The sequence below is a fragment of the Euprymna scolopes genome, chromosome 14, assembly GCF_053919585.1.
Source record: "Euprymna scolopes isolate OS-2025 chromosome 14, ASM5391958v1, whole genome shotgun sequence".
In the NCBI taxonomy this organism is placed as follows: Eukaryota; Metazoa; Mollusca; class Cephalopoda; order Sepiida; family Sepiolidae; genus Euprymna; species Euprymna scolopes.
In genome coordinates, this window is record NC_136495.1 from 16649370 (window position 1) to 16667467 (window position 18098).

The window sequence follows — 18098 nt, forward strand, 5'->3', positions numbered from 1 at the left end:
TACACGCCAAGTTCGAAATCTACATTCTGTCGAGGCTGTGTCGGTCAGATGATGTCAGTTCATCTCAATCTTTTTAAGCTATCTCGATTTGGTCCAAGCCATAACCTGCCTTCAACTGTGTCAAATTTGCAACTATCTTCAATTTAAAACTGTCCTCAACCGTCACAAACTCAAGACTGTCCGTAAGCTGTCCCCAACTGTTGCAAGCTGTTGCAAGACTCATCCCCACTCCTAAAACTATTTCTAAATTAGATTGAACGATCCTTTGTTCTGAAAATCGCCATACCTTGATTAACAATCCTATTTTTTCTTCCTTTGTGTACCTTAGTGAACAACTCCTCCTTATTGTTTTGCTAATAAACCTGTTTTCTCCTTTTTTTGTTAAATTTTTTTTTTCTCTTTTCTTTTTACTTCCTAACGTCGATAGTATCACAAGCACATCTGAATACAAGATGCAACATTTGTCAACTATCACATACTCCGCCTCTCTTTGCATTGCCCTAATTTGATCTGTGATGGCTCGTGTCAATTCAGAAATAGTTTGGGAATATTTTGATAAACATTATCTTTGAGATAACCCCACGGATAAAAATTGGAGAGGGGGTATGGTCTAGAGAGTGTGAAGCCCATTCATGATCACATCTTGTACTGATGAAATGATCACTAAAGTGCTCCCCATGTATTATTTTGTGGCAATAAAATAAAGACGTATTGGACATTTATAACTAAATTTTGTTGGATGAAGTAAGGTACAGACTGAAGTTTATTGATACCAAATATAATTTAATTGAAGAAAAAGTTGAAAATTTCATTAATGATTCTAGGAGCTATATTTTTGGGAGGTTGGGCACGCTCTATTGCAAATTTAATGAAAATGCTATTTCAAACTTATGCAGAAATTGTTACTTCCATGACAAGTGCGCGTCTGAGCTCCAATCCCTAGTCCCCTCTCGCCAATCTTTCACAAAAAACACTCGTCTAGCTGAAACCCCTGTCAAAACTTTTCCCTACTTTTTATCTGTGCCAAAACCAAAACGTAGATTCCATGAACAAAGTTTCTTTCTTAGAAGTGCATGCCTGTGGAACCCTGTTCCGTTTGCCTTTTTCCCACCTGACTACAACTTGGATGTCTTCAAGTCCAACATAAACAAATTCCTGATGAACCACCCCCTTACATAAGACACTTTATCAAATCTCAACACTAACGTACTGCACACGCAATAACTCTTATCCCCGAGTGGCTTCCGGGCCTTGATAAGTGGTGATCACTTTGTAAAAAAAAAATTTGAAAAAAAAAAAGATGCTGTTTCAAAACTAAAGTGTGACAGAGGAATAAAAATGCTATTTCAAACTGGGCATGACAGACCAATGAAAATGCTATTTAAAACTTATGCATGACAAACTGACTAAAAAAGCTATTTTAAATATGACAGACCAAAATGCAATTCTAAACTTATACATGACAAACCAACAAAAATACTATTTCAAACTTATGCATGACGGACCAATGAAAATGCTAGCTTTAACGTTTTCTTTCTTATTTCTTTAACTTCATTAATTCTGACATTATTTTATATGATTATGTATTAACACTGACGAAGCATTTTATTTTATTTTTTTGCTGCATTTGTGACAGACGGAATATGTTCTTTTAAAATAAGATGTTTACATTTGATGTGGCTATTTAATGATGCAAATTATATCTTATACTTAAGTGTGACAGACGAATAGACAGAGAGAGAGAGAGAGAGCCTTTCAAAGAGATGTGAGAATTCATACAAAATTAAATCAATCATTTCACAATCCAATCAATTGCATGTCTGCTGTTACAGGACAAATGAAAACGAACCAGCTGTCCTCCGTTGTTTATAAATCCCTTCTTGTTATTTCTATTATTAAAAGGCATACGGAAAGCAGTGATCCATCAGATAGTCACACCAATAAATACCTGCAGTATGAGAAAACAGCTGCGGTTATCAATAGTTGATTTGTTATTGTTTCTGGTTGCCTTAGTGGTCAATTCTAGCTACTTTGTGTGCACAAATGCATTACCTTTTGTCCAGGATCTCAAGCAAGGCCCTCAAGGTTGCCGAAATAGAACTCTCGGTCAGACATTTCGAAGGACCAACTGTGAATACTGCATATGCCATGCAGTTGATGAGGAACCAAGGTGCTATATGGAAGAATGTTGGGACCCAAAGTGTGTAGATTCTGTTGCACTCCCTGGAGCTTGTTGCAAAACGTGTCCAAATGGTAAGTGCATTTTTCTTTCTTGAAAGAATGGATGAGAGTTTTGGGGTACAGTAGATGCAGAACAGTTGAGGTAGCAGGTCTGGTTCGCAGGAAAATGCAGGGATTTATTTTGCAAGTGATTTTTCCCCGTAGCGACTAGAAATAATAAAATGCTTATTGATTGGCGATTGTGTGTGTGTTTTCTTTTTTCACTGACAATCTTCCAAAGCTTATTACTGAGTTAAAAATGTCTTTTCAACCTTTATTATTATTTTTTAAATAAAATGAGCAAAATCAAATTATTGAAACAATAAAAGGTTTAAAGAACAACATACTCCTTTTCTTTATCTTTTTTTAATAAAACAATATATTTCTTAATCTTTTTTTTAATAAAACAATATACTCTTTTTTATCTTTTTTTAAAAATAAAACAATATACTCTTTTTTATCTTTTTTTTTAAAATAAAACAATATACTCTTTTTTGAGAGGCTTACTTGGCCAAAATGTGGTGAGACGACAACAACTATGGATGCCAGTAATTGCTGAGAATGCAGTTAGAAGATTCGGAGTTCCTATCCCGTCGCAGTTACTACCTGACAAAGGCCAGAGGAATAGTTGGCTGAAACGTCGTGAAACAACATCTAAGAAAGATGAGGATAATAGTCCGCAATAAAATAAATTAACAAATAATATTCATCTCAATAATGAATTCCAATTAAATAATATATACATGTGGTATCAGTTTTAAAAACTTTGAAGTCGTTTTTTTTTTTAAATATGGAAACATTGATAAACATAATTATCATTGCAAAAACATTTTCTCGGTAAGTTTACTGGATATTTATAAATGACCTATTTCAAAGTTTGACAGGTGACAAATGGAAGTGAATGTAATGCAATGATGAAGTTGTTGTTTCAAGTTTAGTAACTGATATTAAAACTGATTAGATTTCAAACTTGTATTTTTTAGTTGATTTGAATTATTCTTAGTCATATTTGCAGGTAACAATACAACTGAATGTAATTGTTCTTGGAATTTCTGAATTTCCTCCCATAAATTTTGTCTGTATTGTCTTAGAGAATTAGAAAATAAAACAAAACTTGTGGAGCTGTTTTATTCATAACATTAGAGTGAAATAATATTGCATGAGTTTGGCTAGTAAACAAAAAGATTTAGTTGTTAAATGTAAATTTGTCTGTAGAGTCCTGAAATGTCAAGCAAAATATAGAAGGTAGTGATAAGAATAAATTTGATTTATAGTATGACGTTGCCCGGGATTGAATGATGATCAACAACTGTTTCATGCACCGATATTTTTATTGTCACTGAAATCGGTGAAATCGCCTTTTTTCAATAAAATCGATTGATTGGCTACTTTAATTGGGAACCTACCACAGTTCACCAGGAGGAAGCTGACATGCCTCTTACAGTGACTTAGTTAACAATACATTGTAGTCTACATTGCACTGTAGAGAACCTACTGTTAATTTTATAAAATCATTTTTCTATATAACTAGCCTGGGTGCCCGGCGTTGCCCGGGTGTTTGGGGTGTGTGTTGAGGAAAAAAAAAAAAAAAAAAAGTGGGAGTAGCACGGCAGGCTTTAACCTGTACTGTGAAGGAAGAAAAGAATGTGAAAAAAAAACATGATGTCTTTGCTGTTGCGTCCAATGCCTAACTGGAAGTGGCGAAGGTTAAGACTAGTCAATCGAAAAGAAGGGATGACTTTTGAAAATATCAGTAAAAAAAGCGACCCCTCCTTGTAGAAAAGTGACCAGTTAGCCGACCTGCTTGTAAAACTATAACTTCAACAAATTAGAATATTTATCAATTTTCAAAAGTTTAGAAATCATTAACAAAAAAAGCAAAACAAAAACAAATTCAGGCTTCTCTCCACGTAAATACCTAAACTGGTTAAGTCAGTTTTATTCTTAGATAAACATGAATTAAATCTTTTCCAAGGACACAGTTACACTTTAAGATTTGAAAAGTGTATCATGTACTGATTTGAATTGATATTTTGATGAACCAAAAAAAAATCAATGAGAGCACATGTTTGTGTTAGCTTTGGAAGAAAACTAATATGAGACCAAAACAATTCAAACAGCTTTACCGCATTGTAAATGATTAATCAATTGTTTTCATGGCATATGAAACCTTTGTGCATTATTTAATAGCAAACCAATATTGTAAATCGTAATTTTGTATAAATCAAAACTGTACAACATTTGCGATCGATTGATTCTGTTGTTGGCACTGCTTTTCTTTTTCTTTAAAATCAGGTACTTAAATGAGAGCTCACATGAAGGTTGCTAACATATTTGAATTGTCACTGGTAAAAATGAAAGAAAGTGTTCATAGGTCTTTTTTGTTTTAGTTTCTTTCATTGTTTTGGGCTGACAGAGAAAAAGGGAATACGGAAAGAATGCCACTGCTATTTTTAACCAACATTCAACAGTGTGATAAACAACTAATTTGTTGGCTTAATTGGTTAGTATTTTGTACTTAAATGTAGAGCTTATGAGTTCAAACCTCAGCTGGGTACAAGTATTTTTACTCTGATTTTATCTTAAACTGAAGCGTCTCAAATTATAATATTAAGTAGACTGCTTAGTTTTTTTTTCTGTAATTTAGATTATTTTTATTATTATTTTTTTTTAATTTTTAATTTTTTAAATTTTTATTATCAGCCTCTGTCCCATTGACGAAATGTTGCATCCCTCTGACTGTTTTACAAGTACTTTAATGGTGAATGTTCTGACGAACTACAAGCACTTGTACCCCCTCAATGTGAATACTCCTGACAAACCCGACAAGCAGCTAAATCCCACCCCTTCAGTAGAGATCCCTAGGCGTAAGAAAGCCTTCTACTCCTATAGTTTCTTCCCTAGAACTGCTAGACTTTGGAACTCCCTTCGCGGATTCTGCTTTCCCAACTGTACTGATATGCAGAAGCTTAAGTGTAATGTGAACAGACATCTTGCTACTCATCTCCCTTCATAATACCTCTGCAAAATATGTCCCTGATAGTAACCCCCTACTTCAAAGTGGCACTGTGCCTTATTGGAGGTGAAAACTGAATAAAAAAAAATTATTTATTTTACAAATGAGTCACCAATTATAAAGGTCAAAAGCTATTTAAGAACAAAGGTTAATGAGATGGATGGATTGGCAGTTTGATTTGGGTGTTTCGTTTCAATGTATATCAACCCATTTTATTTAATGCTGAATCCAGCCATTTTAGTAAGTCTTTATACTTCAAGTTTTTATATCTTCAAATATTTATTCATATTGGTTGGATTTGTTTGAGGACCAGCAGTTGAATGATGAAGTATATTATGAGAAGATTGAAAACGATTAACAGAATGAACAAAATTTGATTACTAAAGTTGTAATTATAAACTTAATCAGAACAGACATGTCAAACAAAGATAGCCTTTCATAGAGATGTTTGGTAACATTTAATACATAAAACAATTTAACATAACATGTAATGCTTCTGTTACACGTTATAAACTTAACTCAAATAAAGGAACATACAAGCCTTATAATAAAGACAATGCGAACCCAATCTATGTATACCTATTCTCGAATCATCAAAAAACTATAATTTAACATATTCCTATATTGATTTAAAGAAGAATTAGCAACAACTTTGTTAATAAAGAAATCTTCAATGCACATAAAACTTTTTATAACAAAGTATTAAAAGATAGTGGTTATTATAAACATACCCAATTCAAATGTATTAAACCATCATCTAATGACATAACTAAAAAAGTAATATGCCGGCCACTGAACTGGCTTCCTCTAAAGGAGTAAATGTTAAGAGAATATTAATTTCACAAGCGGTTCCCAGTCACATGTATATCCCAGAAAGGAAAATGACAACATTAAGTTCTTGCAGAGAGGTGTCGACATACTCATACATACAGCACCTGAGATTCCCAAATGATAACCTATCTGGTACTGACTAGGCTCAATGTTGTTTAACTTTGGTCAACATGATTATGCTATAATTTTTTAAATATAATTATCCACTGACACAGGTTTCATCGTCTACGACTCATCAGCGTGACTGAATCTAGTGAGATTCGAACACACAACCTGATTTCGAATCTCGCTAGATTCAGCCACTCTGTTGAGTCGTAGATGACGAAACATGTGTCAGTGGATAATTATATTTTAAAAAATACATATGCCGCTCCCCATTTGGGGGTACCAAATTGGTCAAAGGGAAAATTATTCTTAACTTGCATTTAGGTAAAAATGTGCTTTTGTATAAGTCATTCAAAAAAGTATCGCAAAAGCAAAAACAAATAACATCTACATATGTGTGTGTGTGTAAGAAAGAGAAAAATTATTTGGTTCACACCTCCATTTAATCAAATGGTTAAGACCAAACTAGGTAAAAGATTTTTAAATTTAATTAACCTCGATTTCCCTCCTAACAATATCCTCTATACTAATTTTCATAAAAATACCAATAACTTAGTGACAACTGAGAAAAAATAATTAAAAACCACAATAATAAAATATTAAACAATAATACTAATCCTAACTCTAATAAAAGTACAGACACTAAAGCATGCAACTGCATTAACAAAAACATAATGTCCACCACAGCAGAAATGCTTATCAACCTCCATAGTTTACAAAACTACAATTACAATCAAAAACAAATACTATGTAGAAATCGCGACTTTCCTTCCAAGAAAGATACACTAGTCATAAATGCTCTTTTAACAATTTTAATTATTCAAATAAAACTTCACTTTCCATACATCACTGGAACCTAACCAAAAATAATCAAATACCAATAGTTAAATGGAATATAATTAGAAAAACTAATGCTTATAGATCTGATAATATATCGAGTTAACTATGTTTTAATGAAAAGACAGAAATAATTAGATTTAGTGAGTGAGGTAAGTGTCTAAGTAAAAAACAAGAAACTTTAATTAAGTGTATGCATAGTAGGTTACGACTTCTTAGAAACCTACATATAATACCCTAAATATATATTACTTCTCAACAATATTTCACCACTCACAATGAGCAATTTACATTTTGGACCAAACCTGACATTTTACATTAACTCAACAAAATAAAATGCAACCAACAACTGCATCTGCCAAAAATAGGTTCAATAAACTTAGAGATAAATACTCAGACCACAATGCCTTCTACACTGCTGGGTCCAAAACCATAGACGGAACAGAAGCAGTAGACACTAATATAAATAACCACCAACAAATCAAATAACCAAACAACATATCCATCTATACAGCTGAACTCCAAGCAGTTAAAATGGCACTGGGCATGATCAAGAACTTAGAGATAGACAAACACATAATATTCTCAGATTCTCTATCCAGCCTGGCAGCAATCGAAGAAGGAAATGAAAACCACCCATACAAGAGATATTAGAAATAAAATATACCAATATCTAAAAGACCACAGCAAAGCAGCAATTTTAGCATGGATTCCTAGCCATGTGGGCATTAAAGGAAATTAAATGGCCAATACACTTGCAAAATAAGTTATTAAAATGACAATAACAACTCTTAAACTCCCATTTACAAATAACAAAACAAGAAGCAAATCCAACATAAGAAAATGGCAAAGTACATGTTTCCAAATAACAACTATAAACATCAACCCACAATTAAACTGGAAATCACATAACCACTACTCAATCGAAGACAAGCTATCATATTAAGTAGAATTAAAATTGGACACACATACTTAATTCATGCCTACCTGCTTAAAGAAGAAACAATGCTGTGGTGTACCAGCTGCTATGAATTACTCTCAGTCAGTTACATACTGATTGACTGCCAAAAATATAAAAACATTCACAAGAAAAGCTATCACGCAAAAAAACTTGCACGGCTATTCAATAAAATACCATTAAATAATAAAGTATTTTAAAAAAAATCTGATTATTTTCAACTCTTGTAGAACAAGCACTAATAGAAATCATGCTGACCGCAATATCACTAAGTGAGCTATTAAATTTTTCTACAGATAAACTACTTATTTTAAAACTATATCTTTTTTGTAATTGCATTTTCACTCCAAACAAGGTACAATGTCATTTGATGTAGGGGGCTACTATCAGGGACATAAGTTGCAGGGATACTATGGAGTTGAACAGCAAGATGTTTGTTCACATTACACTTGAACTTCTGCATTTCAGTACAGTCGGTGAAGCAGGAACCCAGAAGGGAATTCCAAAGTCTAACAGTTCTGAGGAAGAAACTATTAGAGTAGAAGGCTTTCTTACATCGAGAGATCTCAATTGTGTAGGGTGGGACTTTGCTGCTTGTCAGGTTTGTTGGAGGTATTTACGTCAAGGGGGTGCAAGGGCTTGTAGTTTGTCGGAGTATCCACCATTAAAATACTTGTAAAATAGGCAGAGGGATGCAAAATTTCATTGATGGGACAGAGGTTGAAGCTTAGATAACAGTTCAGGACCTATCAGGTTGGCAACTCTCCAGGAGTGAGAGACTAGTAGCAGATGCACTAGCCCAAATGTGACAGCAGTACTCCATACATGGACGAATGGTGGGCTTGTAGAGGTACAGAATACTTTCAGGCATAAGTAACTTTCTAGCATGGTAGAGATCTGGAATAGAATGATCCACTGTGGTTGATTTGCTGTGAAAACTAAACTCCCTCTATAAAATTCAAGAAATTATTACAGATCTTAACTAAAGCTGTTAACTCAATCTCTACCCACCCTATTAGTATAGATGACATATCCTCCACATAAACCTGCCCTCCAATATTGTATCATATCTTTTGGTATTTGGTGTAAACACCTTTTTTTTTCACTTATTTATAAACTTATTGAAAATAGAATGTTTGTTAGTATTGCAATTTTCTTACATTTCCCTTCTTCTTCACTGCAAACTCCCTTGTGCATGAGATAGTTTTTTCCCCTCCTACAAAAAGAAACGTCTTTTCATGCTGACACTTGAACCGCGCCAAAATTTACATTATTTCCTCTTATTTTTGTCTTACTTTTTATGTGGAACAGGTTACAGGTTTAAATGTCAGTGCATCTCTACTGCGTCCACATGCCAACCTTGGGTGTTTATTGACATGTCTCTCCATACCGTTATCTCACACCTTCCTGATCTCATGATCACATCGGCAACATCCCAGAGGCGCCTGTTTTTGTTGGGTACTCCTTCATACAAAAGGGGCTTCTTCAGAGCTGCAGGCTTCATCAGGAGCATGCGCTTCTATTTCCGCCTTGTGAAAATCGTCTGGCTCTGTTTCGTCATTGTATACTAAACTCTCTGACCCATTCTCTAAAGATGTTATGCTATCAGAATCTTCTAATGTAATGCCACTATAGGGATGCACAGGTCCTTTACATGTCAGGATATCCTATTCACTAGGATGGACTATGGACTAATCATTTTGACTAACCGACCCTGACCAAACTTTGTCGTACAGAAACACTTCGGTATCTTCACCCAAATGCAGTCTTCAACGTGATAGGGACTGTGCTCAGGCCCTGCCGATGGTGGCATAACATCAACTCACTTCACCTGGACCTTATTACTGTAAATGGCATAGGCTGGCATAGTCAAATAGAGCTCATTGTTTTTGAGACCACATTGTACCAGTAGAACCTCTTGTATGATACAGTGTATTCTGGCTGCGATTCGTTTTACAGTATAGTGGCACTGCTCGACTATCCCATTCCTGGCCAGGACATATGTGCAATGAAATCTCAGGTTCATGCCCCCTTTGTCTGCAAATGTCCTGAATTCTTTGCTGTGGAAAGCTGCGTCATTATTCGTGAGTAGCTCCTGTGGTGAGCCATGATCTTAAAAACAACTTCCAGTTTACAAATCACACTTGTTGAGTACTGCCATGCTAACTGCCTTTACACTGAAACCTGCAACGGATCACAATCTGTAATAGGAAATGGTAAGCATCTTAGTGCTTAGTGTCCATCCCTAATCATTGCCAATCACAACTCCCTTCTAACTTTCCCTTCTCCCAGTGAACTTGTACTGGATGTATAGATTGACATTCTTTACACATTTATATAGCCAACTTGATTGTTGCTTTCGTTGTCGCAAGGAAATCTCTTCTGGCAGAATAAGTGGTATGTCACACTCCTGGGTGTCCACTGTTTCTGTGAATGCACTGCACCAATTAGGGTTACATGCACTGCACCAATCAGGGGCTCCCCTGTCCTTCTTCATGGTATTGAACCACTACTGTGGCATGTCAATTGCTCAGCCATATTGCGAATTGACGCAACCAACGTCACATCTACTGAGAGCTTGTATTAATTTATCAGTTTCTTCAGTGTGCTTGATCATCTCCTAATGAACATCTTACTGGCTGCCTTGGAGTGAACTTGAACTTTCCTACTGAGAGTGTCCGACACTCAGTTGCATACACATGCAGAGTCTGTTTTTACATGCAACACCTTGGCTTTCTACTGAAGTGTCAAGTTAATTTCTTTCAACACAGCATCTAGTTCAGCCAGATTAATATACTGTGTATTGTTCTTGGGTTGCAATGAACAAGCATCTTCCAACACTGTCCCATGTCTTTCCAATGCAACCATAGTTGCTAGCACCCTAACATCGACCCATGTATTCAGTTTCCAGCTGTCCACACACCAGTCCCCACAAGCTGAATCATTCTGCTTCACTGAATCCAGTCTCACACATACATTGGAGTAAGGAGTCTGTCACCTTATCATCTCAGCCGTTTCTAATTGCACTAACTCTCCTCTTGAACACCCCACATACTACACAGAACCACACACATACCGGGAAGTGCCCAACAAGCCTTCCACACAAAGAGAATACAGTTCGACATGTGATGATATTAGGGATTTCTCCTCACTTGACACCATGCTCCTTTGAGACCACCAATCCCAGCACGCCTGTACCATCACCCAGCCCTTCCAGGTGCTAACATTCTAGTCCAAATCGAGCCAAATGTTCCTTGACTTGAGAAGCAGGCATGACATCTTTGTCAACTGATGCTTCGTCCCTGTGTTCATTTCCTGCACAGACCCAGACTGAATGTCACACCTTGCCACATCGGTAGCAATGAGTTCCAAATCTTCAACAGACTTTTTGCTATGTGACCCTTGTGGCTACATTTGTAATAGTTTACACTGGTGCCAGGGCTGCTCCTGATAGGAACGACAGATCTATTACTGGATGGACTCATGGCTGTGATCACATGGTGGCTTTGGTCCCTGGTCAATACCCTTGCTATTGCTATTAGGTCTCCCATGATCAAAGTCTCAATTGTTGGTGCCTCCTGGAGTTTGATGGAGATGACATCAGGAATCTTGCAACAAAAACCAGTTTTGCAAACTTTTCCAGACCAACTCCTTCAAAGCCAATTCAACCAACTTTCTGTTGTTTGCATAAACGTTCACCTGCTCACCAGCCTATCTAAACATGGTTAACTTCTTATAGGCTGGAAATGTGCCATCCATGAATGCCTCTTAACTGGGACTCTGTCTTATTGATGTCCAGTTGGTCACTCTCATCCATCTCCAAGTAAAGGGTCAATGCATCTCCCTCCAGATATGTATCTTCGCCATAATAACTGTGGGAATAGTTTGAAAGCAGAAAAAAAAAGGTCTATCAGTGTTGCAATTTTTTTACGTCTCAGTTTTTTTTCCCGAGCAACAATCATACTTTTCTCTTCTTATTTTTCTTTTTATTATTATTCTTTTTCAAAACAATATCTTGTTCACAAAATATCATTTTTCCCCACACACAAATTAAAAAAAAAAAAACACCTTTTCGTGCTGACACTCAAATCCTGATAGCGCCAAAATTTGCATTAATCTTACTTTCATCTTATATTTTGTGTCCAGGTTCAAATGCCAGTGTGTCTCTACAGTGGGTGCTTTTTTCCATGTCTCTCCACACTGCTATCACTTTTTTTTTTACATGGAGGTCACCACTTATCAAGGCCCGGGAGCCACTCAGGGATAAGGGTTATTGCATGTACAGTAATCAATGGGATATTATCATAGTAATCGTTAGTATTGGAGATTTGATAAAGTGTCTTATTTAAGAGATCGGTTCATCAGGAATTTGTTTATGTTGGACTTGAAGACATCCAAGTTGTAGTCAGGTGGGAAACAGGCAAACAGAAGAGAGTTCCACAGTCCTGCACTTCTAAGAAAGAAGCTCTGCTCATGGAATCTACGCTTGGATTAAGGCACAGATAAAGAGTGGGGAAAATTACTGACAGTGGTTTCAGCCAGACAGGTGTTTTTCGTGAAAGATCGGCGAGGGAGACCAGTGATTGGAGCTCAGACGAGCACTTGCCATGAAAATAACAATAAAAGACAGGCTCACAACGTCTCCTGTGGGAGAGAGGCTGCAGGGAAGAGAAAAGGGCATCCCCCACTAAGCCACAAAGTCTATTTTGTACTCTGTCAAGGCAGGATAGGCTGTTTTTAGCAGCTCCTGCTCAGATATGGCAGCAGGACTCCATCTTTGGACGTACTTATTTATTTATACATAATATATAATAAATGTTAACCTTTTTAAACGTTCCCATATACATATATGAGAAAATTTTCTTTTAGCATAGAAATCAATTTCTAAAAGCCGTCTAACACATGTCAACATGTAAACTAAACATTAAACTGTTGATGACGAAGATGGTGATGATGATGATGATGATGATGATGCTATATACATGATTTTTACACTTTCGTTGTGTTGTTGTATGTCTAATACATGCCAACATATAAAATGAACATTAAACTGATGACGATGATGATGATGCTATATACATGGTTTTCTGCTTTTCTTTTAAGGTCGCAATTGCCAACATTCGGGAAATATAATCAAAGAAAACGAACAGAAAATCATTGGCAATATGATCTGCAGCTGCCTTGACTCACAAGTGGATTCATTTGGAGGTGATCTTCCCAGAGCTGTGTGCGCTTCCTTTAAAATTGTCTAACTCATGGAATTGCAATAAAATAAACAAAAATAATTGCCTCGTATTTCTGCAGTTGTTTATTTGACCACATCCAACGAAACTTGCAAAAATTATGCATTGCCAGTGTTTGCACTACTAATATTAATATAATGTCTCAATCAATGCAGTAAAAGAAAAAAAAATGGCAAACCGTTTCAAACTAACTTTTTATATGAATAGCAGTACAAACACTGGTGAAGAGTAAAGTTTTGTAATTTTTCACAGAATGTGTACATTTGTATATATGTTGTTTTGGTAAAATATGTTTTTTTCAATTATATTTCACTCTTTGCATATAACAATCCTTTTAGTTTACAAGCTTTATGTATGTTGAATATAGCAACGAAGCATATATAAAAGACTAACAATACAGTTACATTCCAAGATCCAAATAGCAAAACAGCTCTTCCAGCATATTAAAATTTTGGTACATTTTTTACAAATCCGTTTTGTTATCCAGAAACAAATAGTTATTATATATATATTATATTAATTATTATTAAATAGTTATTATGTCAATGCCGTCTCTTTTCGTGCATATACTCTTTAGAAAAATTGGAAATTCTTTCCTTAGATAGCAAAACTGCATGACAATATAATGCTGCAAGAAAACAAATTCATAGAAAACTGAAAATTGTGTGCGTGTTCTGGCAGCCATCTTTATTAATATTGTAAAGCTAGATAGGTTTTATTCAACGTATGAATTAAAGTGTTTTGAAGAGTATATGTAAAAAAAGAGACGGTATTGACACAATAATAACCGTTTGTTTCTGCATAACAAAACGGATCTGGAAAATATGTACTGAATTTTAACATGCTAGAGGAGCTGTTTTGCATGAAAAATAAATATTTGGATCTTAGATTATAACTATACTGTTAATCTTTTATATATATGTATATATATATATATATATATATATATATATATATATTTATATACATAGTATTTACTTCAATAGTGCTCAATACATAAGTAGAGCTTAGACCATTTCCCTTGGAATGAAACAAACGTTTCTGTGTAGCTTACTTGCCATTAGTATATTTCGTACTCATTCCATATTTCACTTTAAAATTTAAACAATGCTTATATCATGGAGAATACAACCTAATTATTTCATACCAGGTGCACCAACATGCTCTTTCTCGAATATTTGAATAAAAAAAATATCGCCGTTGAAGAAAAACACACTGAGTTTTTAATACTAAATTCTTTTTTTTTAATAATATCATGGCATGAAAAAGAAAAAAGAAAAAATATTCGGAGGAAAACATCTCGTTGACATTATTAATTTTAAATAAATAAATGGTTATTTATTTTACATAATCTTTGTGTTGTAATTTGACTTTTAAACATATAACATACATATTTCACTTTAATATATACATATACAAGAAACATATAAAGAATATATATAAAAGAACAAACAAAATTATTATTCAAGTTTGAACATAGATTTGTTTATTTAATGATTTTCCAGCTATTAGATTCGGATATTTTATTTGTGTGTGTGTGTGTGTGTGTGTGTGTGTGTGTGTGTGTGTGTGTGTATATATATATATATATATATATATATATATATATATACATTCGCAAAATCAAGATAACAAATATAAAACAAGAACATCACATTGTGTATTTCCTTATGTGTTACAATTGTTTCATAACTACTTCGCCAAATTTAAATATTATATCATTTAAAAATATTCCAAAAATAGCTACTCTTCAGACAGCAAAATGTGCTTGTTATACATATATGAATATATTTATAATCCCTATTTTAAGGGATCAAGCAGGTAGACTCATCTCGTTGGAATTATTTTAATTTTATTTTTTTGATTGCCTTCGAATTGCGTAATTGTCCCACTTTCGTATTTCTACGAGAATGTTAAATTGTATATAAAGATTTTAGGATGATACAATAAATAAATTAATAGGTCATCGAATTAGCATATAGAAACTAAACTAATTATAATCTAAATAAGGGAAACGGAATTAAATTTAAATTTAATAATCGTTATTGGTAATAAACTAACATCCGAGAAATTTTAATAACACAAGAGGAAAAAAAAAGAATCAAACATTAAAAAATTGCAAGATATGGAGACGAACAGATTATGATGGAATACAGGATTTAATCAAAATATAAATTTGAAGCAAACTAAGTGGGAAATTGAACCTAGATTGATATAAAGGGGATAATGTTAGAACTATAAGTTTAAAATCAAGCAAATAAATAAATACTAAAGTCAAAATATTAAAGTAAGAATACATGGAATATCGATAAAATTATGAATCAATAAATATTGGCAAAATAGAGTTATCCCCCTTACATCATACGGTATTATGAATGATAATGAATAGTAAAGATTTAAAAAAATAAAATAGCTAGATAAGAATAGGTAGGGGGTGGTTATAGTAGGTATCCCAAATAGCCTCTTTAGGATGCGAAAACTGGTAAATAAAGTTAAATTTCCCTTAACTTCAACTTGCGATATCTCGTTTATTTTTTTGGGTTATTTTGATAAAGTTTTGATTTAAATAAAATTTAATCTTTTTGTTTTATAGATATATAATTCTTTTTCTTGTGTCTTTAATAGTTTTTTATCCAGGTTACTTCAAGTTATGTCACTAATTTTGGTGAACGCTGCTTTATTTTTTACACAAAAAAATGTTGATGTTTTTCAAATTTGGTGCGCGCGATATTGTGAGTCTCTACGTACAAAAAAATAGTACCATTTTAAAGAAAAAAGGTCACTTATCAATATGGTGAGCTTAAAAAAGGGTTTAAATGTTTTTCATTAAAAAAATCCAACTTGAAAACTTCAGTGAAATAAATTCAATTGAAAAAATTTCGAAAATGGCACCATTTTGTAGAGAAATATCTCCTCTTTAATAATCTGTTGGTGTCATATTACTACGCTCATAAATCAAGGAGTGCCACTAATAAAAGTGAATGTACCTACACATTGAGATTTACAACTTAATGCCAAATGACCGAAGTAAGAAGTATCATCACGAAAATCAACTGTCAGCATGAACGAGCCACACGCCGGAATGAAAATGTAATCAAACTTGTTTCACTAATATCAACATTCTTAGGCGAGTTTTTGTTTATTTAAAAGTTATAGAAAGTTATTGTTTAAAATAATATTTTTAGTGCGTCAATAAAAGAAATGAAAATTTACAATTTAAAAAATAATGTCAGTTTATTTTCTATATCTTCTTTCAAACTTTCATATGTTCTTTGTTTTATTTTCTTTCGGTTGGATAAACTTACAGTATTATTAAATTATCTTTTAAAAATTAAACTGGGTACATTTTAAATCAAAAAAACATTTAGTTGCGTGTGACTGTGACGGAATTTTTATTTTTTCATTTTAAAAAATGTGCCTCATTTTTTTGTTTACTTATGTTCTGTCGGACATTTTTGATATATCTAACATTTTGTTATTTTTTTAATAGACTGTACATTTACATTACTTAAAAAAATTAACAAAATATAGCTAAGTTTTAAGTTACGTGCAACAAGTCATGTGTAAATAAAAAAATTAATTTCACGTAAAAATGTGCAATTTTTGGTTTATGTTCTATCGGGAGTTTTTGATAAATTTGAAGATTTTGTTAAATTATTTTTTAATTACACTGTACATTAGTTAAAAAAAAAAAAACTGAAAATATAATTAAGTTATATGCACGTAGCGCGTAAATGAAAAAATTAATTTCACTGTAAAAATCATTTATTTTGTTTATTTAATAATTCCTGAGGCGGTTCTTCTACAGTTTATTTCCTAAAATGGAGATGCCATCTTTTTTCACGCACCTGTCGTTAAAATCCGAAGGAGAAATCAGTATTTTAAACTATGGCCGAAGTATGAAATAAATAACAAAAAAATTAAACTAAATGTTAATTACTTCCGGAAATAACTATGAAAAAATGGATTGCTGTCTACTATGGCACCAACTTTTACATTGGCCAAGTCATGGAAGTTATCTGCATCCATTGCTGTAACAAAATTTTTATTGCAAACCAAAGGTCGAAAAGATTTTTTTTCGATGGCCTTTGTCAGATGACATTACACAGGCAGTCAGCATTTGTTTACAGATGGGGCTTTGAGGTAACGCCAGTTTCAAGTGATGGTAGGATTTGAAGTGTTCTTTAAATATCTACCATAGCAGAAACTTATGAAAGAATTCTGAGAGAAAATCAATAAAGAAAGGAATTGTAGTAAGACCTCTGCCTATAAAATATCTTACTTGTTTACTTGTCTTTTAAGTTGAAAGTTTTTCAATGCTTGTAAAAAATGAGGATTTTTCACTTGTTAGTAGCTTACATTTTTAGTTATATACTATAAAATTTGGTTTTTAGACCATGATAGCTAATTTTCAACCTTCTGACAAACTTTGAACGATCATAACTTGATGGCTAATTGAGCTAACAAAAATAAATTTGGTTCTTTTGTTTATGGTTTACAAAATTCTATATGACCACATTATTTTTTTTTAGATATAATGAAAATAAAATTTTGGTTTGGGATACCTAATAAGAATAAAACTTGAAAAGATAAATTAAAAATTTAAATTATTGACACAATCAGTATGGGATAAAATATAATTTTAATTAGTATTATTAAAATAAACCTTTTAATTATAGTTCCTTCTTAAGAAATAACATGTGAAGGAAAAAAATCAACAAGTATATTGTAACAAGTAAATAAACATTTATACAAGACTATGAAAAATTGAAAAAAGAATAGTTGAACATATAAATATAGACCAGAATTTAAAGGTGTAGATTACGATTTGGGGAATAAATCAATGAAATAAAGTAAATTGGAGAGGAAAATATAATTATAAAATTAA

General features: G+C 33.3%; 2 protein-coding genes across 4 annotated transcripts in view; one reads left to right on the forward strand and one right to left on the reverse strand.

Annotated features, from left to right (window-relative positions):
- Window positions 1-18098, reverse strand: part of LOC145292872 (integrator complex subunit 12-like) — an 85124-nt gene that overhangs the window by 28792 nt on the left and 38234 nt on the right. The window lies entirely within an intron of this gene.
- LOC145292873 (uncharacterized) lies at window positions 1881-13262 on the forward strand. Its single transcript, XM_080138988.1, has 2 exons — window positions 1881-2253; window positions 13071-13262. The coding sequence occupies exons 1-2, from the start codon at window positions 1956-1958 to the stop codon at window positions 13217-13219; spliced, it is 447 nt and encodes a 148-aa protein (XP_079995114.1). The 5' UTR covers window positions 1881-1955; the 3' UTR covers window positions 13220-13262.

Excerpts from the sequence above, each read along its gene's own strand:
- LOC145292873 (XM_080138988.1), top strand. The coding sequence starts at position 1,956 with ATGAGAAAACAGCTGCGGTTATCAATAGTTGATTTGTTATTGTTTCTG. Across the intron at positions 2,254-13,070 it reads TTGCAAAACGTGTCCAAATG|GTCGCAATTGCCAACATTCG; the intron begins GTAAGTGCATTT and ends TTTTCTTTTAAG.